Consider the following 27787-nt stretch of genomic DNA (forward strand, 5'->3'; position numbering starts at 1 on the left):
AGTGGGTGGGTAGGGGGTTGGGGGGGTGGGTATGGGGGACTTTTGGGATAGCATTGAAAATGTAAACGAGGAAAATACCTAATAAAAAAATTAATTAAAAAAAAAATTATGAGTACCTTATTTCAGAAGCATGGTCAAAATCTGTTAAAGTATTAACATTCTCATAAAATAATTTATTTATCTGTTTATTTTTAAAATTAGCCAATACAATTTATATAGAACAACACAGTTAAATAGTCAAAAAGATGCATACAACATGGAACCTTAATATATATGCACATATATACATATATATTTGTATTATTAAATAATTAAATTTAAGAAATTAAGATACCTAAAATCACCCAACAGTTTTATCAAGAACCATAAAAGAAGTTAATGACCTTTGACTCGGTAGTGATTCATTTTAATAATTATTCACAAAAAGAGGAAAAACCTACATACACATGAATTGTAATTACTATGTGATCTTAGTGAGGCATAACAAAGCTATTAAATACTTAATTATAGGAAAAGCTGTTTAAATTAAGATGCATAGAAAGAAATGGATGCTGAACTACTAAAATTACTCTTAACAGAGAAACAGGAAAAGTCATTTGTAATAACACAGAGATTATATTATGTGTCATCTGGGTTGAAACATTACAGATTGAACTTTGGTAACAGCAATCATAATATATACAGCTGCAATCATAAAATAAAGACATTTGAAAATTATATTTTGTGATTGTAATATAATTGCTTCAAGTTTCTCCTGCCCTTTCCTCCCTCCAAGTCCTCCCATAAGTCCATGCTCTCTAAGAAGAAGATATTTTATCAAAAAGAATGTGGTTTAACAAATGAAAGAACTTAGTTTTTTCCCAGGCACCCAGCCAAACACAGGGGTCTGAATTATCACACACTATCTGGGTGGTGGAAACCTACAGAAACTTCCTGTGTGGGTAGTCTAGCAGCAGACCAAATCACTAAGAATGCTCCTAATATCAAGAGGCCCCATGGTTCTCTACTACAGAAAGGTCAGAGCATGAGCTACAATAGGAAAGAAAAAGCATCAAATAGAAGGATGGCTATGCAACTGGTGTACAGGATGCTCAGAGATGAAAACAGAGGTATGTGTTCTAATATGGTGTGGAAACCATTCAGGCAAACTATGAAGAATAAAACCAAGCCACAGAGCAACTCAGTTAAGTAGAGCCAAAAACATTCTTTGGCTATGAAGAAAGGTATTTAAGGAGGCATAGCTTTAAGTGTAGAGGCATGACTAGTTAGAGAGAATCCATTTACTGCCCCATTCATTTATATAGAACTCTCTGAGAGGGGAATTCTGGAGAAAGGGAGTTAAATATGACAAAGCCACTAGGAGAGTCTACATAGAGAGACACCTGCTCTAACATTTGCACCAGGGTTGTTTTACAACTTCCATGAATCTCACCTGGTGAGCTGTGGAGAATAGATAGCATGGCAGCTAAATATGAGGGAGAGGATGTGTGAGCGAGAAGGGCCAGGGCAGCCACTGTTTGGTAGGGCAATGTATTTGCAGGTTTTGAATGTATTCAATCATATAATATCTAATATGTTGTGTATCGTATATTACATATAATATGTATTAAAATCAAAATGAAAGCACACTCACTGTGTGCTTCATTCATAATATATCTTCATCCCAGAGTCATTTTGTCACTCAAAGGATAATGCACAAAAATGGAACAAGCTTTCTTGGGGGTACTGGGGCAAGCTTTGAACAACAGAGGCTTGCAATTGTTCTTCAAACCTTCCTCTTTCTCATGGTCCCACCTGACTTAATCCATAATCCTCTTTAAGAACAAAGTATATCTATTGGTAAACTCAAACTTTGGTAAGAAATACTAAGAGCTGTCTTGGATTCCATTTTATTCTGTAGTATGATTTCATTCCTCGGGATCATCAAGGCACATCTCTTTCCTGTTTCTAACCAAGAATATTCCTATTATTTCCCTTCTAGCCCCATTTCTGAATCTGCACATTGGAATTTGAGGCACACATGTAGAACCATTTGAATTCCACTCCAAGGTCAGCAATTACAATGCATGAAAACACATGGTTTCCAATGACTGTTAGTCACTGAGTCTTAAGATCAATGGAGCAGAAAGGGCATTTTAAAAAAATACAGAGATATATACACAGACGGAAGTTTCTGTTGCTATCACACTTCATGTTCAAACCATTCTGTAGTACAAAAACACAGAAATCCTGATATGAGAGAAGCATGTTTAATTGTTTGGCCTGCCACAGGACTGCTTTCACAAAAAGCCCTAACCTGAGAGACTTCCTGAGAAACTGCATATTGAAGTTCTCTGGGAGATTCCAGCACTCACTAGCATCAAAACCACTGCCAGTCACCTTGGGCACACAGTTCTGACATGGAGCCCAGGTCACCCTTCCGGCAAGAACAGCACAGAGTCTTAGCACAGAGTCCTTTCCCTACCCCAGATAATGACAGTTTGCAAATTATTCCCTTCACAGTAGATGCAAGAGAGTAAACTTGAGTGTTGATACTTTATATTGCAGTAAGTAGAGAACGTAGACCAGAATTAGCTCTCTAGGTTCCTCAGATTAATTAGTAACTCTCATAACGGATTTTCTCCAGTTATATAATCATCTAACTTATGTTTATATTGCATATCAAATTAATTATATTAAATAGGCTAAGCTTTAATTAATATGACTCTTCAAACTCTTCTGACATTTGACTTTTTACCATTGAAAACCAAGTCTAGTAAGAAAATACATCACTTGTCTATCAATAACATATGATGAAAAGAATACATATATATATACACATATATATGTATGTATATTTATGTGTATGTGTGTGTTGTGTGTGTGTCATTATATATCTCCTTTGTATAAATGACCTCTCGTCTATTTCAGAGAGTTATATAAAATCAGAATTGTATTACCATCTCTAGAGCCTTATGGAAACTTAGTAAAATGTATGTAGATTGTCTGATAGATAATGATAATTTCATAAACGTTATTTATAATAAAATTTTATAATGGTCTACAGATTCCAAAATCTTTTTTATACATTTTTATGACATATTTTCATTTACATTTTAAATGTTATTCCCAAAGTCCCCCTATACCCTCCTCCCCCTGCCCTGCTCTCCAACCCACCCACTCCCACTTCCTAGACCTGGCATTCCCCTGTATATGCATCCAAAATCTTAACTATATTTTTGGATGAAGCTTCTAATGTGTATATCAATTTACAAATAAAATCAGTTATCGGTTGTATAAAATATTACTCACTATTGCTTAAAGGGAGAGACTAGTTTCTATTTAGTTCCAATAGAATAAAAATAGGTAAGAATTACTCATGTTTAAAACAGTAAAAGTTTTAAGTGAAATTTTCCTTTGAACTTCAAGATGACTAAACAACTACGGTTTTAAAAAATAAGTCTTATTTTGGCATGTAAGTGTATGACTCATGTTTTGCTTATTATGTATTATTTTCATCATATTTATAGACAATTACTAGATTTGGTTTTCAGTGGTAAAAAGTCAAAAGTAAAAATTCACAAGAGTTTGAAGAGTCACTTTAATTAAAGTTTAGTCTGTTTAATCTAATTAATATGATGTGCAAATAGCTGACTGACTTCTGGCAGTAATGTATAAAAGCTTGCTTTAGCAGCATAAACAGAATTATAGCAATCCCTTCCATTTACACAGTTTATACTTCACTACATGACGCTGTGTCTATGGTGTTTTCATTTTAACAGAGCTCTGCTTTGTGAAAACAGAGTAGACGGTGCTATTAATAAACTACACTGCCCAACACTCATTCTATTCAGAGGTAGATGGTAAGACTGCTTAGCCTTTCCACACTGGACACTTTGTATTCAATTGGCACCATGCTTTAATAAACTCTCCTATAACTCAACTTGGTCTGTTTTCTAGATTTTCTTTAAAAAGCAATTCTGTGTAGAACTATAATAAAAAACAAGAGAAGTCTGGATGGACATGATAGTTTAGAAAAAGTGCCATTATAGAAAAAGTTCTGCTATAATCTTTATTACTTTGTTTAAAATACTACCAGATAATTTAACTGAAAAACTTCCATCAGTCTGGGTATATGAGGCACTGAAAATTATAAAGTAAACATGGTTTCAGAGGCAACTCTTTCACCTTCTAAGCTACTAAGGCATTTAGCAAATACTACATGTGGTATTTCTTTGGGCACAGAATATAAAAAAAAAAAAAAAACTGTAAATCAGGACACATCCACACAGTTTGGGATGAAGTTTGCTTACCTCTTTGGCTGTTGATATATATAATTTCCCATGCATATTGTGGTAGTTTGGAAGAAAACGGCCCTCAAAGGCCCTATAAGGAGTGGCATTATTAGGAGGTATGGCCTCATTAGATGAAGGATGTCACTGGGGGAGGGCCTTGAGGTCTCAGAAGCTCAGGCCATGCCATTCTGACTCAATCTCCTCCTGCTGCCTGCCGATCTAGATGTAGAACTCTCAACTACCTCTCCAGCACCTGTGTGATGCTTGCTGCCACGCTGATACTTGACTGAACGTCTGAACTGTAAGCCAGCCCCAATTAAATGTTTTCCTTCATAAGAGACGCTGTGGTCATGGTGTCTCTTCACAGAAATAAAAACCCTAACTGAGACACATATCCTTCAGTAGAAGTTCACAAACATTTACCATCCAAACTGTGAACAGAAAACAGAATTACTCTAAATAATTAGAAAAGGAAGAAATAAGGACAGAAAGACAGCCTGCTCTTAGCAATTAGACTGATCCATGAGTAGCCAGAAATAGAAATAAGCAAATGACGATTTTAAAAACAGGTGGATTTGAGGAAGGAATGCCTGTTACTTATCTACACAAGCAGCAGTTTCAACTATGTGGTCAGAGTTAATACGTAGGACATCAAAGGGCAGGCAAACATCACTTGGGGACTGGAAATAAAAGCAATAATAAACCAGTGCTCAATGATGCCTTTGGAAGTTAATTGAAAGGGGCACGAAGCAGCTCACGTCGTGTTGACTCATGACACGGCAAAGTTGGCAGAACTACAGGCTCTGGTTGCCAGGCTCAGTGGCACATACATGCCTTTAAAGGCTGCTCCCTCTCACCAGCCCACACTTCTTTTAATGAAGGATGGAAGATGAGTAACTGACAATGCCAGACTACTGAACAGTGGATGACCAGAAGCAACAACATCTTAACTTGGGCAGAGCAGCAGGAACCAGCAGGAACAAAGAAGACTTGAGGATATTTAGAGGATTAAACCTGCAGGACTTATGGACAGTGCCACTGGGCAGTGCCCAAGAGCAGTGGTTTCTAACCTGTGGGTCACGACCACTAGGGGGGAGAGTTGGACGACTCTTTTGCAGGGGTCACATAAGATCATAGACAAACAGATGTATTAAAATTGCAATTCATATAAGTAGCAAAATTACTGCTATGAAGTAGCAACAAAAATAATTTTATGGCCGGGAGTCACCACAACATGAGGAACTGTATTAAAGGGCCACAGCATTGGGAAGGTTGAGAACCACTGCAGTAGAGGCTCAAAGAAAGAAGAAAGAAGAAAGAACCTGGACAATTCTGGCTTGCCTGCTGATAGTGATGCCACCCACTGATACCAGGTGAACAGCTTCAGGAGGTTTCTTGTCCCCATATCAGAGAGAGTAGGTGAAGTGATTATCTATACTAACAAAGTGTTTGGCAAATCAAAGAAGGTTTACAGTCATGCTTTATCAAAAGCCTTTTCCAGTATCCATATACGTGGTGACTCAGCCATTCAAATGACTTGCACAGTCTTCCTGCCTACAACCCTGAACTGTCCAACACTGTTAGACAGCCCCTATCCTGAAGTGGTTGTCAACATGCACAGTACCTTAGAAGAAACAACCCAGGGAGAAGGAGCTTAAAACATGGTCCACGCCAAAGTGTCACCCCAAGCTTTAAATTCAAAATCCTTTGGGGTCTAGTGATAAGTTCAGCATTTAAAAAACAAATTTCCAAAATAAACAGAAAGGCACAAGTAAGACTTAAGTTAGAAATTCTGCCACCATCAGTCTTTCTTAGGGCCCTTACCCGTCCATCAACTCTAGTGAGACTGTACCTTGTCCAGCGTGCTCTCCTTCCATTCTGTTACACTGCACACCTCATAGCTAGAGGTCAAAAGTTACCTGCTCTTCGCCCTTCCTCCGCTCACTACATGCATATGCAATATCATTGGCCCCTGCTTTCACTGCAGAGCATTGTGTAAGGATTTAGAATGACTTAATGTTTCTTCTTATCTTTTCTTCTTCCCACAAGGCTCTCCTCTTATGAAACTTAGCCTTAGGCAGTACAGTGGAGAAAGGACAAATCTATTCAGAACAAAGAACACTTGTTTGTCCTGTCTATTTTATTTTTAAACTAAGATTTTTTTTTATGTAGAGCAAAGATAAAATTCTAAAAACTCACTTTTAATTTTTAAATAATTTGATTTTTCCAGAAAAAAAAACTTCTTTTTTGTCAACAGGTTGAATGTAGGGCATCATGTGTAAGAGGCAAGTCCTCTCCCACCAAACCACAGCCTCGACTGAAGGAGTCCTTCTTCAGAGAAGAGAATGATGGTTGGAAAGATGGTTTGTATACCAAGAAGCATGGTCTTTCCCTTAAGTGCTAGAATGTACTAGGAACCACGGTTTGTAATTCTTCAGCAGGAGTATAATATGACATATATATTTCAAGAATATAATGTGGCATAATGGAAGTAAAAGAAGAAGAAACTGGACAGGAAGCAGTGACCCAGGACACTTGCCCTCAGTGCACTTGGCATCAGTATGGTTTAGATAAGCACCACAGCCCAGGATGTAATTGGGAAGTACCAGGGCCTTTAAGAGATGGGCACTACCTAGGAGTCTAGAGGTGAGAGGCATGCCCTTAAAGCCCATTGAGATCACAGCCCCTCTTCTTCTACTCTGCTTTTCAGATGTAAGAGGTAAGTTATCCCTCCCCAAGACATTCTCACTGTGGTACTCTCGAAGAGGACCCAAAGCAATGGGGTCAAGCAACCAGGAACTGAAACCACAAGCCAAAACAGACCTTTACTTCTCTCAAGTTAACTACCTGAGGTACTTTTGTTAAAGGTACACAAAGATGACTAAATCCATCAGTCACATAGCCATTCATCTTTGAGCCTGATTATCAGAGCAGAAATGACCATGGGACATAGTCCCAGACAATCAGGCCACCAGTGGAATGTGGGCAGAGTGGCCCAGCCCTCTATCATGGCATAGAACAAACTAAGCAGCAATCCTGTGATGAGTGAAGCAGTAGCTGAAAGAGGCAGGGAAAGTCTTACAGCTGAGGTGAGAACAGGGTATCAGGTGACCTAGATGAACCCACTACATAGCAAAAGTTATAAGAAAAGAAGCCAAACCACAGAGCTGAGCACAGGGGTACCCAACCATAATTCCAGCATTGGAAGGTGAAGGAAAGAGGATCGGAAATTCAAGGTCAACCTTGGCTTCATGAGTTTGAGTCCAGTGTGAGTTACAAAAAGATCATGTCTCAAGATTTTTTTTCTAAAAAAATAGTATAAAATCACATAGTAATTTACCCCCAGCATTTGGGGTGAAAGCTTGAGGTAAACCTGAGCTACACAGATAAATTCCAGGTCAACTTAAACTACAGAAATAGCCCATGACTGAACAATAGAGACAGACAAACATATATACACATGGAAAGAGAGAGAGAGAGAGAGAGAGAGAGAGAGAGAGAGAGAGAGAGAGAGAGAGAGAGAGAGAGAAACCAAAACAATAAATAGAACCACACTGCTACAGTGAAGCTTCTATGTAAGTTAAGGTTGGTTAGTCTCATACTACCATGCCCAACCTCACCCCTACCCAAGGCCACAATATCGTGTGTGGGTGTGTGTTACTTAGATTTTAGATCCTCCCATGAGAAGAGAAGTCAGACTGAGTTGTAGTCAGAAGTGAACAAGCTCACATTTGTAGCAGTATCTGCTGAATGGCTGTAAGTCCCGGGTTTTATGCTAAGAACAAATCCATCCAGTGCATCCGGTGAGTGAGTGGAGAGGAACTGTGAGAACTGCCTTGAGAGGCAAGTTCTGTGTGGTGACAAGAGAGGGATAAACAAAGACCTGACACTACAGGTGGGACAGGGAAGCAGAAAAGAAGGATGTCGGAGAGCCACCGGTGAAGAAGGCCACATCTGGGCTGTGAACATGAATCTGGTGGGTGTTTGCTGGAGAAAGGTGTCACCGAAGAGGAAAATATTCTAGGCCATCTGGAAGTATTCTGGAAGGCGTCTGGAGGGGGCGTGTCACACAGTGTCTTGTACACACACAGTAGCAATGGTGATATAAGGATGGCAGTACTAGTATAGACCTGGAGAGTGATTAACTGTAAGGGGCACCATGGGAAAAGTTATCAGCATGGCTCCTGGCTTTGGAGTTTGGCAGCCCAGGTGCAAAGTGGCTCCATTCTTAAGGACAAAAAGGAGAAGAGATGATTTGAAATGAGGGTGAAGTTGATGGCCTTCTTTTCTTATTTAATTAATTAATTTGTTTATTTACATGTTTTTTAACTTAGTTTAAGGGACCTTATATGATACATATAAGGACCTTATAAGGTCCATATAAGTTTAGTTTCAACTTATATGATACATATAAGTTGAAATTAAAATATCTAGGCAAGTTGAACATATCTGGAGCTCAGGGCTAGACTATGAAATTCGGAATTGCCAGTGTATGACAGTTAAATTACCATGGGAGTGAGTGCAATCCAAATGAATGTGTGATAACAATAAAATAATTAAAAGTGGTGTCACTTTTTAAAATGCTCGGTGGTAGGTGGACACACAGATCATGGAACAAGAGATGAGAAAGGGTAGCCTGAAAGGAAGATGAGCAAGCCAGGCAAGGAGGGGAGCCAAAGGCAAGAGAAATGCACAGTGCCCACCTCAGCCCAGAGACGGAGGGAAAAGTTGATGGTGGATGCTCAAAGGCCATAGCATCAGTGATACCACAGTCATCGGCTGCAAGAAACGATGGGATTATAAATCCGATACTGTGCACAGTGACTGGTGAATATGGAAGTAGAGCCTGCTCTTTCAAAGCCAGGTGGCTGGATGTTGGGGAGGGTGACAGGTCACAGTCAGCTGAGTAGGGCAAAGCTCTGTAGCTGATCCAGTGAGTTAGCAGGGAAATAGAAAAAGCAGAAGGACAAGGTTGGTAACTCAGCACAAGAATTCCCCTCCCGTGCGGCTTCATTCTCCACCTGTGGCTGACTCGGAGGTATTTGTGAAAGTTAGCCTCATATCCCGAACCTTGAGAACACCGACCCTCAAAGCATGTGTGCATTCCATAGTTACTGGGGCTTTGCTGTGATGGTTGTTGGTTTGGTTTCGACACAGGGTCTCTTGTAGCTAACTTTGAACTTACTATGTAATTAAGTGTGGCTTCAAACCCCTGACCCTCTTGCCTCTACCTCTCATGTATTACTTAAGTAAGATCTGGTGAAGATCCAACCACATCTCATTTTATTTTCCAATGGCATACCACGATAACACAAATATAATATACCATTCTCTAAAATATTCATGATTTTCTTTACTTTCATACTGACTTTCTAAACTTATGACCTTACAGTCTCTTGTCTCATGCTCAGCAATTGACATGATAAGCCTAGGAAATGTCTCCACAGCCCAAACACTATAAAAGAGCAAGTGTTGCTAAGGCACAGAGAATTCATGTTAGTAATTTGGTTTATCACAAAAACTGCATTTCTCAAACACTATTAAAAACAGGATTTGGGTTGCACATATAAGGTAAGTTTTGTCCAACTGGCTTTGGTTCAGTGACAGCTGTGGGTATTTAACTTGAGTTTGTCATACATGGGTAGTAAAACAAACCTAAGCTGCAATGGCTTTGTGTCTGTGCCCTCTAATGAAGATACTGGTCTGAATAGTTAGCTACCATTGAAATATTCATATGATATATTGAAATATATGGTTCAGAAAAATGTTGTCCAATCTCCTTCTTTGTTCACTATGCCATACCCCACAATAAAGTTATCAAGATAATCACAAGAGCTTATCACAATGAGAAACGTTTAACAATGTCAATGGGATAAAGGTTAGTAACTCAGACATCGATCTTCTGAGTATTTTCTCTAGAGTCTGGAGGATTCCTGCCTTAGTATTCCTTCACAGTGCAGGAAAGGTCCATGCTATGGAAAATAGCTAAGCACACTGCCTTCACACGGTGTCTAAGAGGCCCTGAAGCAGGAAAACTTGAAGATAATTAACTACATAAAATAAGGCTAATTTGAGAGTTGGAGAAATGGCTAGCAGTTAATAGTGTATACCTCTCTTACAGTTTTCAGTTCCCAACACCCACATTGGGTGGCCCACAATCAACTGTAACTATAGTTCTAGGGGACTCAATACCTTCTGATCTCAATACCTGTGCACATACTCACATATAAACACACAATTAAAAGCAAAAGTGTGTCTCCAAAATATAGATAATTTATTGGTAAACAGACATATATCTTTGAGCTATGCATACCCTAATCCTTTGAGGTTTTATGGGTCATTTAAGGCAAATGGCTGGCATTGCCTATGAGAAAAAACATATGTCACTGGGAGCTCAACCTGTCTACCTCATGCAACTACCTAGCCCATTGTAGAACTCGATGTTTGTTCCATAAAATAATAATTTCATAAAACCAACTTTCAGGAGAACCCCAGCCAGATAGACTTGTTTTATCAGCTCTGAACTCAGCAGACTCAAATGTCTCAAGCCATTCAGCCCTATGTTATCTCACTCAACACATTAGCTTTGGTCAGTGACAAGACTGTGATGTAGAGATAGAAGCCCCAAGTCCCCTCTGTGGTCATCATGCACACACATTCGAGGACTTTTGTTCCTTCAGAGAACTAAAATGTCGACAGCTATTTCTCAGCTGTAAGTTTGACAGGTAGGAGTGAACCCCTGTCAGCTAAGCTAGAGAGGGGACCAGAAGCCTGGTCAGGATGTGGGAATAAGAGAAAACCAAGGTTCCAGAAGTTAACTGTTTGCCAAAGGTCAAAGGGTAGATAGTCAGAAAGCTGAATTGGAAGCTATTCGTGCTAATTAAATAGATCGCAGCGTTTGTGCAATTGCATAAAACATCAAACTTAGAAAACAAAAACTTGTGAACATGATGAAGCATAGCTCTGGTGGGTGCCTCTTGTTTAAGGTCTCAATAGATCCCCTAATCAAAAACCTACCTTCACAGATGAGAACCTGAGATCATCATAACCCAAACTAGAACTGAGATCTTTTCTTTGGGGGGGGGTGGATATTCTCTTTATTTACATTTCAAATGTTATCCCCTTTCCTAGTTCCCCTTCCCTCCTAGGAAACTCCCATCCATCTGCTCTCCCCCTGTTTCTATGAGGGTATTTCCACATCCACCCACCCACTCTCACCTCCTCACCCTGCCTGGCATTCCCCTACGCTGGGGCATCAAGTCTTCCCAGGAACAATGGCCTCTCCTCACACTGATGCCTGACAAGGCCATCCTCTGCTACATATGCAGCTGGAGCCATGGGACCCTCTTTATGTCTTTAAATTTTCATATGCAAAACACTTGTAAAGGACTTTAAAAATATGTGTTAAAAATCTAAGTGCTGTTAAAACAACATCGAACAAGTTTGAGGGCCATTGCAGGTGGCTTTTGGGACTGTGTGGCTTAATAATGCCCCTGGGCTTTTACGCCCAATAAGTGTTTATTTTTGGTGATAATAAAGGTATGGTCATCCTACTCAAAGCAATCTACAGATTCAATGCAATCCCCACAAAAGTTTCCACACAATTCTTTACAAAGATTAAAAGGACATTTTTCAACTTCATATGGAAACACACACACACATAACCCATCGCCAACAACAAGAACAAAAACCAGGATAGTTAAAACAAACATGAAAAATAAAAGAAATTCTGACTGGAATAAAAGGAAAGATGGAATGAGCATGTACAAAACATTGCCCTTGGAATATTTTTATTGTCAAACATCTAAAGTTTTAGTGTAAAATATTCTGAAAATATGAATTGTAGACTACATATGACATTTAATAGATATCTGAACATATTTGTATAGAAAAGATATAAAATTTGATTGAGGTAGAAATTTGTTTCTTTTCAGTACCATGACAGAAAAGTCTATAGCTGCCTTCTGTTGGTAAATTAATCTACTCTGAATCTTTATTTAAAACATGGTATTCATTTGATAAAATAGGTCCTGGGAAAGATGCACACTAGTCCAGCCCCAAACAGAGATGACACTGATGGTGAGGGATGCCCCAAGAGCGTTGAGAATTCCTACCTACAAGCACTTTCTAATGTCATATTGTAACATAGTCCTTTTACTACAGAGACAGCATGCTTCTATTTCTTTGTACTTAATTAAAAATGTATCATTCAAAAAAAAAAAAGAACTTCTGGAGATATCACATAAACTCACACATCTACTGGTGCCTGATTTTTGACAAAGCAGCCAGAAATACACACTGGAAAAAAGAAAGCATCTTCAAAAAATGGTGCTGGTCTAACTGGATGTCTGCACATAGAAGAATACAAATAAATGCATTCTTATCATCCTGCACAAAACTCAAGTCCAAGTGGATCAAAGGCCTCAACATAAAACCAGACACACTGAATCTGATGGTCAAGAAAGTGGGGGGATAATCTTCAACTCATTGGTATAGAAGACTTTCTGAACAGGACACCATTAGCATAGACACTAAGATCAATAATTAATAAATGAGACTCATTAAACTAAAGAGCTTATTAAAGCAACGGGTACTGTCCTCCAGACAAAGTGACAGCCTACAGAACAGAAAAAAATATAATTACCAACTCTACATCTGATAGAGAATTATATCCAAAATATATAAAGAACTCAAGAAACTAAATATCAAAAAACTAAATAAACCAATTTAAAAATGAGGCACAGATCTAAACAAAGACTTCTCAATAGAGGAAATTCAAATGGCACAGAAACAAAGAAATGTTCTGCATCCTGAGCCATCAGGGAAATGCAAAATGAAACTACTTACATATGTCAGAATGGCTAAGTTCAATAATATAAGTGATGGCTCATGCTGGCAAGGATATGGAATAAAGAGAACACTCATCCATTGCTGGTGGGATTGCAAACTTGTACAGCCAATATGGAAATCAGTGTTGCAGTTCCTTAGAAAACTACCTCAAGATCCAGTTATACCTCGCTTGGGCATATACCCAAAGGATGCTATCCTACAACAAGGATACTTGCTCAAACATGTTCATTGCTGATCTATTTAAAATAGCCAGAAGCACATTATGTGTCCCTGCGTCGAAGAACAGATAAATACACTGCAGTACATTTACTCAGTGGATTATTACTCGGCTGTTTTTTAAGAATGGCATCATGAAATTTGCAGGAAAATGGATAGAACTAGAAAAAAAATTATCCTGAGTCAGGTAACCCAGACTCGAAAGTATAAATATGGTATGTATTTGCTTATATGGATATTAGTCATTAAGTAAATCATAACCAAGCTACAATCCCTAGACACAGAGAAATTAGGAATAGAGGAAGGGACTGGGAGTCGGGGGGGGGGGGGCGACACATGTATCTTCCAAGGAGAGAGAGATAGAGTTTTATGGGTGGACTGGGGAACGGGGGGCAAGAATGGGAGAGTTGGATAGTGAGGGAAAAGGGAGTTAGAGAGGAAATAAAGGGAGAAATAGCTAGAATTGAGAGGCATATAAAAGGTGATATAAAAAACTAGGTGGAAACTTCCTTAAATATATGAAGTCAATACTAATGAAGTCTCCAAATAATGAGGAAGATGGAGTCCCAGCTGGCCATGTCTTGTCACCAAGTGTCCAAGCGTCCAGTACTAGGACTAGGGTACATCCAGTTGAGTTGTTGGCCATAGGGGCCTCATGAAAACCCCCAAACAACCCAAGTTGTTGTCAAGAGAATGGGTTGTTCTCCACAAACTGACAGCAAGGTCCCACTGCTGAAGACAACTCCCAAACAACCCATGGAACACAGATAGGTTAAGATCATCCTTACATAGAACCTTTGCTCCTATGTTCTAGTGTCTAGGTACTGGAAGATGCTCTGCAGGCTACCAAAGGAGAAAGGTAAACACCAACTGAGCCACAAACCCTTTGATCTACAATGCTGTCCTGCCTTCAAAATAAACTACAGCAGTGGTGGCCCAAAGCTTGCGAGAGTATCCAACCAATATCTGATTTGACTCAAGGCCCACCCCACAATATGGAAACCATTCCTGCCACTGCTTGGATGATCAAGAACCAGAAACCCAAGGTTAAAAACTGGTCTTTAGAAAACAAAAGAAGTAGTGATAAAATCACTCCTAATGATATCCTGCTGTACTTCTTCAGTCATCAGAGAAACTTCCTCCTGAGGCAGATGGGAACAAATACATCAGAGTGGGGCAGTGAAGATGACAGATAGAACTTAGAACACCCAGCTGTAAATGTGATGTCTACATCAAATCCTTCTCTTCAGATCTCAGGAAAACATTGAGGGTACATACAGAGTGAAAGAACCAGTGGGGATGCAGGTTCCTAGGAGACCAAGGCCCTGCAAGTCAACAGATCAATGTTTATATAAACTCATAGAAACTTCACAGGTCTGCACCAGGTCTTCTGCATATAAATTATAGCTTTGAGTTTAGCATGTTTATGGGACTCCTGAATGAGTTGCCCTCTGATTTTTGTGCTTTCTCTTGGGCTTTTTTCCTTCTGTTGGTTTGCCCTGTTCAACTTTGATATGATGGGTTTTGTTCTATCTTATTATACTTTATTTTGTTATGTTTCAAAAAAAGGAAAATATGGTTAAAATTAAAGCTGAGACAAATAATTGTGCACAGGCCTTGAGAGACAATTGCAGTTGATTTTTAGAACTGTGTGGCTTAAATATGCCTCTGGGCTTTTATTTCCAATCCATATTTCTTTATTTTGGGTCTAGGATAATGATGGATTGGTCTCATAGTTGGTTTGTGCCTAGATGTGGAGGCCAGGTCTCAAATCTGGTTAGCAGAGTAGATTGGGTTTTGAAGTTGGAAGGGATTGCTCATGAAAGTGACCATGAGACTCAAAATAAGAGAATGGGACTGGGAACTGTATTTTAAGTATTGGTATTGTTTGAATCTCACTTGTACATCCTAGCTGCTATGAACCAAAACAATCAAATACAGACTAACTGTATTGAAGCTATAGACACATGCTGACTTAGAGGAACTGGTAGCACTTAGGTTTTCAGGCCATTCTCTAACTCTTAACACATTTCATGCCTTTGTTGTTGCCAAATTACTATTACTCAGACAGAACTAACCACATAGCTCCACGTTTAGAACCCTACTGCTCCCTTCTCTGTGAATGAAGAATAAACCCTTCAGGAATCTCTCTGATGCTTTATCTCAAAATGCTGAGAGGAGAATCACATAAACCTGGAGTCTAACTCTGGCTTCACCATTTATTGGCTATGCTTCCTTGAATGGGGTCTAGGCAACTCAAACCACATTCTACCTGAAGCAATGGACTCTGCATAAAAAATAACTATCAGAACATGGCTATGAAACACATGGTCAGAGTGAGGGTCATGAGGAAGAGCGGAAAAGAAAACCTGATCAAGAGCCATCTTGCCTGTCTTTTTATACTATGGCACATGGTTCTTCAATAGCTGTCTATTTTGACTTTGAAAGTCTAGAAGACACAATATCAACCCTACCTATGAGGTTGTAACATAGGCCTTACAAGTCTTTGTCTTAATGATAATGATTAAGAAACGTGTGACTGATATCAGAGGAGCCTATTTCTTGAGAGAAAATGTAAGTTAGATACAATATGCCACACCCCATTAAGATGATATACAATATTTGTATTTCTGTTTCTTTATCTAATAACCCTAAGATCATTGAAAAACATGAAGTGTTAAGGTATGTGCACACACACACACACACACATTTATGTATGCTTATGTGTTAAAATATTTTCTTCTTTAGACAAATATACCCAGCTTAAATTCTGGAAACTTTGGTTGCCTAGAGAATCACTTCCCTGCTCCAAGCCCCATTTTCTCACATGCAACCAAAGATAAAAATAATCAGTGGAAACTCTGTCCAGAGTCATGAGGAAATCCACTGAAAATTGTTCAATTTCTGTTCTATGGTAGGAAGAACTAAATCACTCTTCTATTCTAAACCTATCAAAGAACAAAGAATCTTTGAAGTAGTCCCATTTTATGTGTCATTTAAATAACTGTCAAGTGTGTGGAAGTGCTGTGCATATCTTATTTGATGCAGCAAATTCCACAGATCTCCATGTGCCTATGAAACTTACGGTGCCAAGGTCAATGATGAAGCAGTCGCCCTTGTTGAAGCTCTCCCAGCTGAGGGGAACTTCAGTGGCTCTGACCACTCTCCGACCCTTCACGTGCAGAAGTCTTTTCGCAGTCAGGTCATTGGTGAGGACATGGTTTAGTCCAGAAGCCACACCTCCAGCCTGGCCAGGGGGAGCAAAACACAACACAAAACAGAGAGAGGTGAGTCTGCTACCCAGACGCAAGGCACAAGCTGCAAGGCACAGGATAAACTCACCACCTTAGCACATGTGGAAAGTAAACTGAGGAATGAGTAAATGGTAAAATCAACAGGTGAGTTGGTTACTCTTTTTTCCCCATCAAAAAATTTAATAGAAAATTAAAAATATTTCCCAAGGCCCCTCAGCAAGGAATACCCTGCTATATAAAAAAAAAGTCAATATTGATTGATCGCCCATATGTTTCCCAGATGACTCATGTCTTACAGATGGTTAGCAAGAATGCAACAGGAGGCTGGAAAAACTGGAGATGAGGAAGCTCAACTACAGTAGTTCAGGGCTGGTACCCAATCTCTCCATTGTCACTCACAGAAAAGAGAACCCCCTACCTTCCCACTGTCACCATGGAGACAAGATTCCTAACCTTCCCTCTGTCACAGAGCAGAGAAGGAAATACGGGAAAGGTGAGCTGTTCCTATGAAGAGCACAAAAACAAAAAAAGCTAGGGCTAAGTATTAAGTACTTTTACCTTAAGTTAAGCATTATACAGAATCTTTATTCTACATGCCCAAGCACAACAAAACAGAGAGCACTGATTGAGTTTCTGAAGAGAAAACTATGACTGTGTACTGGCTGGCTTTGTGTATCAACTTGACACAAGCTGGAGTTATCACAGAGAAAGGAGCCTTCCTTAAGGAAATGCCTCCATGAGATCTAGCTGGGGGGCATTTTCTCAATTAGTGATCAAGGGTGGGAGGGCCCATTGTGGGTGGTGCCATCCCTGGGCTTGTGGTCCTGGGTTCTATAAGAAAGCAAGCTGAGCAAGCCAGGGGAAGCAAGTCAGTAAGGAACATCCCTCCATGGCCTCTGCATCAGCTCCTGCTTCCTGACCTACTTGAGTTCCAGTCCTGTCTTCCTTTGGTGATGAACAGCAGTATGGAAGTGTAAGCTGAATAAACCCTTTCCTTCCCAATTTGCTTCTTGGTCATGATATTTTGTTCAGGAACAGAAACCCTGACTAAGACAGACTGATACCTACTACATCTTCTTGTAGTACTGCAATCATCTTTTACATTTCCTCTTTTCCTAATTAAATTAGGAACTGTATCTATTCTCATAATCAGCAAGAAGATAATTTTGACAGACTTGTCGATGATAGGCCCTGTCAAAATGAACTGCTTCCCAGTTTATTTTGTCTTGACATATGAATCACTTACTTAAGTAAAGAGAAGCAGGAAGTGGTGATTGCCAGCTTCACCCCGGGGGGTGAGACAGTCACACCGTCACTTCTATGAGAGACCAGTCAAAAATTGCATAGACTCAGTCTTGTTTTATTCATCTGAACAGATCAGTAACCGTGGAAAAATGCACCAATTGGGGGTTTATACTAAGTGAGGTCGTGTATATGCCATGATTATCATAATCTATAAAAGTGGGTGAAAGGGCATCACATGGTCATCTAGGTCATTCTTGGTGACTAGTGATCTCTGAAGCCACAGCAATCCGTTGCTCCTGTAGCCATTCACAACAGCATTGTGACGCTGATTAGGGAGTCTTCATGATCTATAGGACCTCCATTTACAAAACATCTCCTTTGTGAAAAACGCTGATGTGTGCCAGCATAAATGTTGATAGTTATAAGGCTACAACAACTACGTTACTTTTTATTATGTCCACTTTTGCATATGTATCCAAGATTTTGGTTCCCAAGATTCTGTTAATAGACAAGTTAATCCTGAGTATTTAGTATTTTAGAATTTTATTATTTATTGTAATGCTTAATCCCCATACTATACCTGTATGGGGAAATTGTGTAAACTACATTGTACACTCCAGAAAACCAAGGGTTTCAAAAAGCTTATGCACTTCCCTGAGGCAAGCCAGTCATCTGTGGATAAAATGGTTACTAACAAGGTGACTTTACCTCACTTGCTTTGAACAATGAAAGCTTAAAGTTCTTCAAACTTAGCTTCATTGACATGAAGGAAACTTCAGGATCTTTTGACACAAACCAGAGGAACTCATGGGAATTCAATAAAACAAGAGGTAGCAGGCTCATGTTTGAAGTGGTTTGCATCCTAGTGTGAAATAATGATTTCAAGAGATAGACAAAAATTCGTGGTTCTTTTACTCTGATCTCATAGTACTGCAGATATTCATCCAAGGATATAATCAGATAAAAAGAGACATAAACCTGATGCCTTTGGTCATTATTCTGGTATTTGTTTGGTTAATTGGTTGGTTGGTTGGTTGGTTACTTTTTGTTTGTTTTCAACTTTGATAGAGTGTGACTCTACGGCTCACACTATGGCCTTGAACCCATAATCCTATTGCCTCAACCTTCCAAATATTGGGAATATGTGTATGCACCCCCCCAAACCTGACTTAAATCTGCCATTTTAAAGGGCAAATTAGTATAAAATCAGAAATCCTAGTTAGCTCTAAAGTCTTAGGCACACAGCAGAAGGAAAGCAGCAGCTGTGCAGGGTTCCTGAGACACATGTCTTCCTCATCCCTTCATGTTTTAACTGAATATGTGGACAGAAAGGCAAGGGGTAGGAAGAGATGATCCTACTATAAAGCTCCCTGGGAGAATTAGGGTGAGGGACAAGGTCTAGCTGGTACTATGCATTGCCTTGGACAAGGTCTATCCTTTACTGTGTACTGCCTTAAGAGGCCTGTCTAACTATTAACACATACACTTTTTTATTATAAAGGAGCTAAGAATGCATCTCAGTTGGTAGAGTGCTAGTTCGGCATTTGGACATCTCTGGGCTTCATCCCGAATACAGCATGAACCAGGTGTGGCAGCACATACCATGATCTGGAAGAGAAACTGGCTGAAAATGTCACAATGGAAAGTGCCGATGAGAAGTGCTTACCTTGTACTTCAGACCGCCTTTGAAATAGCCCACAAAATCAGTCGACTCATAGCCTTGAAGCTCTCTGCTCTGGACTGGCTTGCCACCCAAATAGTCGTCCATCTGGACCGTGAAGATGGCAGCCGCTGTGCTCTCATCCTGGGAACACTCCTTTCCTGAAACCAACACAGACCCTCAGCTGCGTGGGGAAAACAACAGGGCAGACAAGCTGAGGAGAAGGACACTAGAAGCTCTCTTTTCTTTTAATTTTCTTATTAATTTATTAATACATTTTAAAGTGTAATCATACTACTTCCTCCTTTCCCTTCCCTTCTCAAACTGATAAATATGTATATATGCATATATGTTAAAAGAATTTGAATGTGTATGAATGTGCATATACATGCATATATACATATGCATATCCCATATATATGTATATGTATATATACATATATATGCATGCATATATAGGCATATGTATGGGATATGTACAAATACATTGATACAACCTACTGAGTCCACTTTTGTTATTTGTGTATCTCTGTATTGGGTAAGCAGTTAATGAGCGCATCCCTAAGAGAGGCTAATTCTCCCTCTGCCAGCCGAGCATGCCAATGTCCATGGGTGTTTAACATGGAGAAGGTGTTGTTTTGTTTTGTTTTGTTTTTCAGTGATGTTTCAGGACAGGAGTCTGAGCTGAAAGATCCCTTATCAAAAGCCACACATGACATGTTGTTCGTCTCAGAACCAAATGCTTTTCATGTTCCTGCTTTTTCTGGTTCCTTTAAAAATATTTCAAAAGAAACATGGCACGCAGATCTGCTTGTGGAAAAATCAATATATTCTTGCAAGACTGGGGTGAGTGCTCACTTCATGTAGTTAATAAGATCCTGCCAGGAAAATGTTTCAGAAGTGCCTTGTCATCATCCTGCAGGCTTACAGGGTGCCAGTGAGGAATACTAACTTCATGGGCCCCAATTAAATAACTGCATCATTTTTAAGACAGAAAAATGAATAAAACTGCACCTGTCCCCTACTTTTGAAGCTGTTTCCCCGCTTCACCATCCACTTCCTCTTGTTGTATTAAACAATCACTGATAGCAAGGCAGTAAAGGAAATAAGGTGCTAACATGTCTTTAATGCTACATATCTGATAGAATTTGAGACAGTATATAAGTAATTCTCATGGTTACAAAGTAAAATCAATCCAAGCAGAAGTCAAGTTCCTGAGCATCAATTTCTACAGTGTATGGTGTATGTGATGTTTAGAACCAAGACAGGCTTGAGGAAGACTCACAATTCATTAAAAAAAAAGTTAACAATCATAAGCCTTCAAAACCCTCACTACATCTGAGCTGTACAAAAAAAGTATAATTGCTAATAATGCAAATTCCAACCCATTTATACTACTCTTGCCATAGGCTACATGGTACTAGTATTTTGTACGAATGGCATTCCAGTAGCCCCAGGACAGACCTGTTTTATACTGTGGTACTGTGGAGGTCATGAATACACTGAGGGAGACTGAGTAATTCTTGAGGTTATAAAAGACTTTCAAAACAAGTTTATAGACCTCTAAAGGGTAGGCTCTTAGGAAGCACAATACATGTGTTTTTAAAGAGACTTCTTAAAACTACTTATATGCTTTTCTGTGTGTCCTGGGAGCCAGAGGAGGCATGGGACCCTCTGAGTTGGAGTTACAGGCAGTGTGAGCCACCCAGTGTGGGTTCTGGGAGCAGAATTCATGTCCTCTGCAAGAACAGTAAGCACTCCCAACCACTGAGCCATCTCTCCAGCCCCACTTGAATTTATTACAATTCTTATTAGTAGTAAATTCTTAGGTGATCACAATATGTAACCTTCCCCTAATGAGCCATAAGTTTAGAAGCAATAGCAGGATTTCCCTGAATAATACCAGTTGAAACTTATCAAAATTGAGGAAAGGAAAACAGTTACCTAGACTAGGGAAACAGTCAACTTCCTTTACAGTTCCCCATCCCTGTTCACGGGTGACTCTACATAGCAAAGATCTTCTCAAACAAAATTTCAGTAGCCAGAACTGTACCTGATACTGTGAGTTTTGTAAACTTTCTACGGCCAAATGTATTTGCACATCTAATTCTGCAATGTGGAAAGATGCTGGTGCCATTCTTTGCCTGTTTTCCCAGCGCTCACAATAGCAGAACTTGATGTCGATTTCATGCAAAGATGCTTTAAGAAAGACTCTTAAGTCAAGGTTGGTATCAAAGATATTAAAGATAATGTATTTGGCAGAAACATTGTTATCTGACAAGTTAAAGCATGACTCTTTCGAGGTAAGTATGAATGGTGGGCATGAAGTTAATGAATGGGGTGGCAACAAGTTAATTAGGTCATGCTCTCATCTGCTGATGCTGGGCCAGAGAAGATCAGAATAAATAAGCCAAAGCCCTTGCCTGCATTAAGTTGAAAAGACTTAATGAAGCTAATATAAACTTTTTAAATGTATTATACTGAGTGAATGTCTACTGAATCATGATGAAATTCTAGCAGCTACTCAAAAATGTTTATGTACGAATTCTGCTTCTGACTTCATTTGATTTCCCATGGGAATTGTGTCTGTGACGTCATCCCTTGCTTTCCTAAACTAGTTCTTCTGACGCCTGTTATGCTGTGCTGGGCTGAGCTGCTTTGCAGTCTGGTGTGTGGTGTTACACTTGCATGTATTATGTGAACCTCCTAGAACTAGGAGACGGGATGTTATAAACACAACACTGATTTAAAGAGAGGACTCACAAATAGACTTATCTAGCTCTTGTTCCTGATTTTAAAATCACATCCTCACACTAGGAATAGAAGGCAGTGAGCATCCTCACCATGGTGAGAAGCATCTACTTCAAACACATAGAAGCTGAGAGCAGTTTTGTAAAACTTGAGCATGGCTCCATAGTGCGTAATATACTGAAGTAGAAGTGAGCACAGACTTTTGCAAGGGAGCACACTGGGATCCCCACAGAGACACAGTCCACCTTATTGATTCAGCCTCGGGGTTACTAGTTCCCCACTGATGTGTCTATATGAAGTTAGTTCTGTGTAGTTTTATCACATATGTGAATTCACATGTCTGCCTTCAGAATCCAGATACCAAAAACCTCCGGTGCCAAAAAGGCCGCCATGTTGTTTTCTTTAATTTTTTTTTCTACATTGGTTTACTTAGTTTAGGAAAGGCATGTTCATGCCATAGCACATGTGTGAAGATCAGAAAACAACATTTAGGGGTTCCTTCTCTCCTTCTAAAACCTAAGGATAGAACTTGGGTAGTAAGAGTCAGCCCTAGCAGAAAGCTCCTTTAAACATTAAGTCATCTTGTTGGCCCAGTGACCAGTTCCTTGGTATTGGCACTAGCCTTTTGTAAAATATGAGAGCTTTATACTGTATATTATGTGTTATGTGTTATAATCTAGTCCTGTAGTGTCCCAGTGCCTTGTGTAAGGCCACACAGACATAAGTTATAACATAAATGGTGTTTTTTTTTTAATAGACTGATCTAAAGCTGTCGAGAAGGAAGGCTGAGGGAAGGTGTTTATAATATAGGTTGGAGGCACAATAGCACCTTTAAAGGAACTGCTGCCCACAGACTGGATGCTGTGAGAGAACAGAGGCAAAAGGTAGATACAATTTAACTGCTAGGTATGAAACCGAAACATTTGCTAAGAAGGAGCAATACAAAAGGTTTAAAGTTACATCAACAACTTCTTACTTTCCCTGCATCTAGACATGAAATATGACCACAGTTATCAGAGCTATGCCCTAGTGTCATGGAAACAGTGAGTGGACAGACCTAAATTATCCCCTCATCTGAGACCTGACTTCCTCCTGTTGGTTCTACCCCGCCCCCATCTGTATACGGTGTACAGCCTTTCTCATGCAGCCTCTATTTAACTTCATCCCTGCACTTTGGGGTCTTGCTCCTAGAACTTGCTTCAATCATTCTCTCTAACTAATCCTCATGAACTCTACCCTATTCGGATCTCAGAATAAACCCTTTCAGACAGAGTTTCCTTTGCCTGAAGAACTGAAATAGCAAAGGCTGCTGGGAAACTCTGAAGGTGTCCCGAGTCCTCTTCTGCTGCCTGTTATGCCTTGGCACAGAAACCTCTCCCTCTTGCCTTCATTCCCTATGTCCACCAAGGCTACTTGTCCTTGTAGCAAAGAGCCTATAGATCTCTAATGTCACAAATCACATTCTACCAATGTTTTATCTTTTTTATTCTTATTGATTCTTTGGAGTGATAAATTCTCTGGATAGTTTCATAAACTATCTATCTTAAGTGACTTACAGGTTCCTGGGCATCTTGAAATGTTATAGATGAACTAGATTGTAATTAATATACTATTAACTTTAGGGAGGTTTTTTTCCAGATTTTTAAGATCATAGGATGTTTCTGCCCAGATTATATCCTATTATAATTGAGAAATTAGTTAGCACTAAATGGAAAATTAAGTTTAAGTGAGCCAGGCACTTGGGATCTGGAAAGCAGGAGGAGAAAGAAAGAGGGGCCAATTTGGGCTACACTTAAGTTCCAGAGAGTTCTGGACCATCCTAACTATAAGCCCCTGTCTCTCTAAATCTAGCAAAGCACCATGCTTAAGGAACCTGCTTGGATGAGGAGAAATTTACTGAATTAAACAATTGGTCTTCTTTGAGCAGGCTTCTAATGAAGGCAAATATAGCTGCTGTTAACTGCAAGCTGAATTTTCACCCATTTAAACTCACCCAACTGACACCTGAGACATTCATCCTTTCTAGACCCCATATTTAGGGTGGGAATGCTGTTCTCCCCAGGGTCACTGTTCTATGAAGAGAGCATATATTACTCTGTCGTTTGTATTATGACTGCAGTGGCATTACAAGGGGAAAAACAGCAATGGACACTCAACCACTGCAAGCAAGCACCCAGCACTGTAATTAAAGACACTACCTTTCCCTATGTGTCTTCTGTCTCAGACGCCTGCTCCCGGTGTCTGCTAAGGCTTGGGACATCACGTCTAAATGTTTTTACTTCTTTCTTTAATTTTTCAGATGTTAAATATTAAAATGCAATGGCAGCACTCAAAGTCCGTGGTTTTGAGTGTTTTCCCTCCTGAGCTCAAGAATAAATATACTGAAAGAAACACTGGTATAGGAGAGACGCTAGCTTGAAAAGGAGGCTCAGATAATGCGCACGTTGTCAGACGGGGTGTGCCGACTGGCACAAGACCTCACAGAGAAAGGTTCAACATTCACGATGTTTACGGGTAAAAGTAGAAGGTGGAGAAAGTGGAACACACGGCCAGTGTCCTCCTGAAAGCCTGGCACCAAGGCAGCTCAAAATAATTACGACCGCTGAAGGAGCTGTTCTGATCCACACTGTGTCCTTGTTAAAACAGATGAATAATAAATGAATAATTTGAAACAAAGCAGCCTATCTAAAGAAATACACCAGCCAGATAGAGCAATTAAAAAAAAAAAAAAAAAAAGATGATAACCGTATCTTTTCCCAAACAGGCAAGCCCTGTTGTGCGAGGATAATCTTGGTTTTGGAGCTACGTAGGTAAGTAATCACAGGTAGCAGGGAAATCTAAGCCGGAGCCCCAAGGCAACAAATACAAATAAATAAAAGTTTGCTGCTGGGAGCGGGAGTTTTCGCTCCAAGCTGAGGCAGATATCCACAAACAAGTTTGATTTCATCCCCACCCTGCCTGAAAAACCAGGACTGAACTTGCCGGAGGATGCTCAGTATTTGGCCAGCACCCCGGTTTCCCACAGGCAGGCAGTCGCCCACGAATACACTGGGGTTTGGAGTTAAAGTGGAAAACCCCGGAGGAATGAGTATGACCCTCCAAGAAGTGGTTTGGTCAAGACTGATGAGTCCTGGATGACTCGCATCTCCGGAGTTTACAGCTCGCCAGGAGCTGACCTGGAGTTAGGAGAGGGTGCTGGCTAAGTGTCACCTAGCCCGCCCGGGAGGGATGGCGTACAGACCCTGGGCCCACCGCTGCCCTGTGCTGCTCACTGCTTACCCAGCCAGAAATGCAGGCGGTAGGAGAAGCCCCTGCTGGACTTGGTGGTGTGCAGCACCAAGTAGGCGTCTCCGACGTAAAAGTCACCATAGGCACCCTGGGGCACCGGTACCAGTTCCAGCTTCTCGACCCTCCACACCTGCAGCCCAGCCTGCTGGCCTGCGCGCGCGAACTCCGGATGCTGCAGCTCCTGCGCCATGGTGCCGCGATGCTGGCCGAGCGAGCCGAGGACTTGATCCGCGCCCTGAGCCCAAGGAAGAGCCCGGTGACCGGTGACCGCGAACCTGCTCTCCCGGCTTTAAAGCGGCTCGCCAGAAGCGGAGGCGGGACTGGAAGGGAAGCCAACAGCCACGCCCGACCCTGGGCGGGAACCTGAATCCCAGTTTGGACCGGGTTAACCAAAACTCTAGGAAATGCCTCCCTCCTAAAACAAATAAGTAAATAAACATTATAATTGCTATTTTACGTTGCAACAGAAGGATTTTGCTCGGATCAGCTCGGACCGGTGCACACTGGTCCCTGTTACCCCAGTTCCTTCCCTGCTGGTGTTCACCCTCTGATGCCAGGGTGAGGAGAAAGAGCATTAAGAACTACAATCATCCACTTGCAAAACACTTCTGGCTTTGAGGACCACAACACGTCGTCGGAGTAACTGGCTGTATCACTTTCCCAAGTGCGAGGAGCCTTATTGCGCGGTCCTCTAAAAGTCGAGCATTGTTGACTCCCCTAACAGCCTCCCACTCCTGGTGGCCACAAGGTTTCTCTTTAGATAAGTTTGGAAACTACATGTACAAAGGTACGTCAGGTTTTCTAGAAAAGATAAAAATCAGACAAAATTATCTGGCTGCCAGCGTCAGAGATCGGCAAATCCCCTGGCGCCCGGGAACTGTGGTAAGATGCCACCTGCCTGCCTTAGCCAAGAAAATCTCTGCAAAAACACATCAGCCGCCCTCCAGGGACGCTCTGTACTGGGCTGTCCATGACTGTGATTTTAAACTGACCTGCATTTTTAATGATCTGATTTTAAGGCACTCACTTCTCATTGGTTCACTGATGTTTCTTTGTTTTGCTCACTAAAGAATGATTTGCGTTCACTTCATTGCATTCAGAAACTGATGTGGTAAGGAATTCTGTTATTGAAAATGCAAATCAGAAACTACACAAAACATTAGAGAGTTGTTCCACTTGGTCCCCAAATTGCAGAACTCCCTAGCAGGCCATTAATAGTAAGGGCACACTTAGATGCTCTCTTTAGTGACCTTTTTTAAATAAGCAATGCTTGAAGTGTTTAAAAATTTAGTGGCATAAAATCTGTTCAACAGTGCAGTGTGCTCGCCTGTAATCCCCGCTGAGGAAGGATGTACTTTGAGGGCTCTAGGCTAGCCAGTGCTACATTGTGAGATTCTTTCTCAAGACCAAAACCAAAACAAAACAAAACAAAATGACAATAGAAATTCATTTACATTTCACACAACTACCCCACTCCCTTCCCCAAAGGTTGCCAGTTTGTAATTTTCCAAAGGACATTATTAATCAACAAAAATATTCGTAGTGTAGTATGGATAGATTTAAACACTAACCTGCATCTGTATTGTATACGTAAATCTCATGAGGATTTATATTGCTGTGGGGTTTGTTTTTGAGTTGTTGTTTGTTTGTTAGACAGGTTCGCATGTAGCACATGTAGCCCACACTCACCTTGAACTCAACATTTAGCTGAGGATGAGCTAGAACATTCTGCCTCTCAGATAATGAGTTACAAGGGTGTACTACCACAGCCCAAGTTTACCTGGTGCTGGGGATCAAGCCCAGGACTTCAAGCAAGCTCTACTAACTGAGCCATACCCCAGCCCCTATTGTATGCATGTGTGTATCTTAAAATCAGGAGAGATTCATAAAGTCTCCAGGAAGTACTCCAGGGAAGTATGCCTCCTGATAACATTTTACCTGGCAACAGTACACACACATGCATGCACACACACACACACAGTAAGTGTGTGAGAAAGAGAATATCAATACTCCATAGTCATAGAGCTAGCTGCCTTGTTTATAGACTACATAGTATTCTACATAATTAATGCCTTTATTTTCTCTGCTCCAGTTCACAGGCATTTATGGTACTAATATTTTGCAAATAACATTGTGACTCTCTTAAATAAACCTTACTATGAATGCCATTATAGTTGTGAAATAAAGTCTTAGAAATGTAATTGGTTTTGGGATAGCATTGGAAATGTAAATGAAGAAAATACCTAATA

The 27787-nt window shown here is 40.3% G+C and overlaps 1 protein-coding gene across 1 annotated transcript in view; it reads right to left on the reverse strand.

The window, feature by feature from the left end:
- Scin (scinderin) overlaps nucleotides 1-25811 on the reverse strand; it is a 78257-nt gene extending 52446 nt beyond the window's left edge. The window contains exons 1-3 of the mRNA XM_021178708.2: nucleotides 25530-25811; nucleotides 19506-19660; nucleotides 16426-16587 (exon numbers count right to left, since the gene is read on the reverse strand). Coding sequence (XP_021034367.1) covers nucleotides 16426-16587; nucleotides 19506-19660; nucleotides 25530-25728 — 516 coding nt within the window. The 5' untranslated portion in view covers nucleotides 25729-25811. The remainder of the gene's footprint in view (nucleotides 1-16425; nucleotides 16588-19505; nucleotides 19661-25529) is intronic.
- Nucleotides 25812-27787: the final 1976 nt, after the last annotated feature.

This window comes from Mus caroli, chromosome 12, assembly GCF_900094665.2.
Source record: "Mus caroli chromosome 12, CAROLI_EIJ_v1.1, whole genome shotgun sequence".
In the NCBI taxonomy this organism is placed as follows: domain Eukaryota; kingdom Metazoa; phylum Chordata; class Mammalia; order Rodentia; family Muridae; genus Mus; species Mus caroli.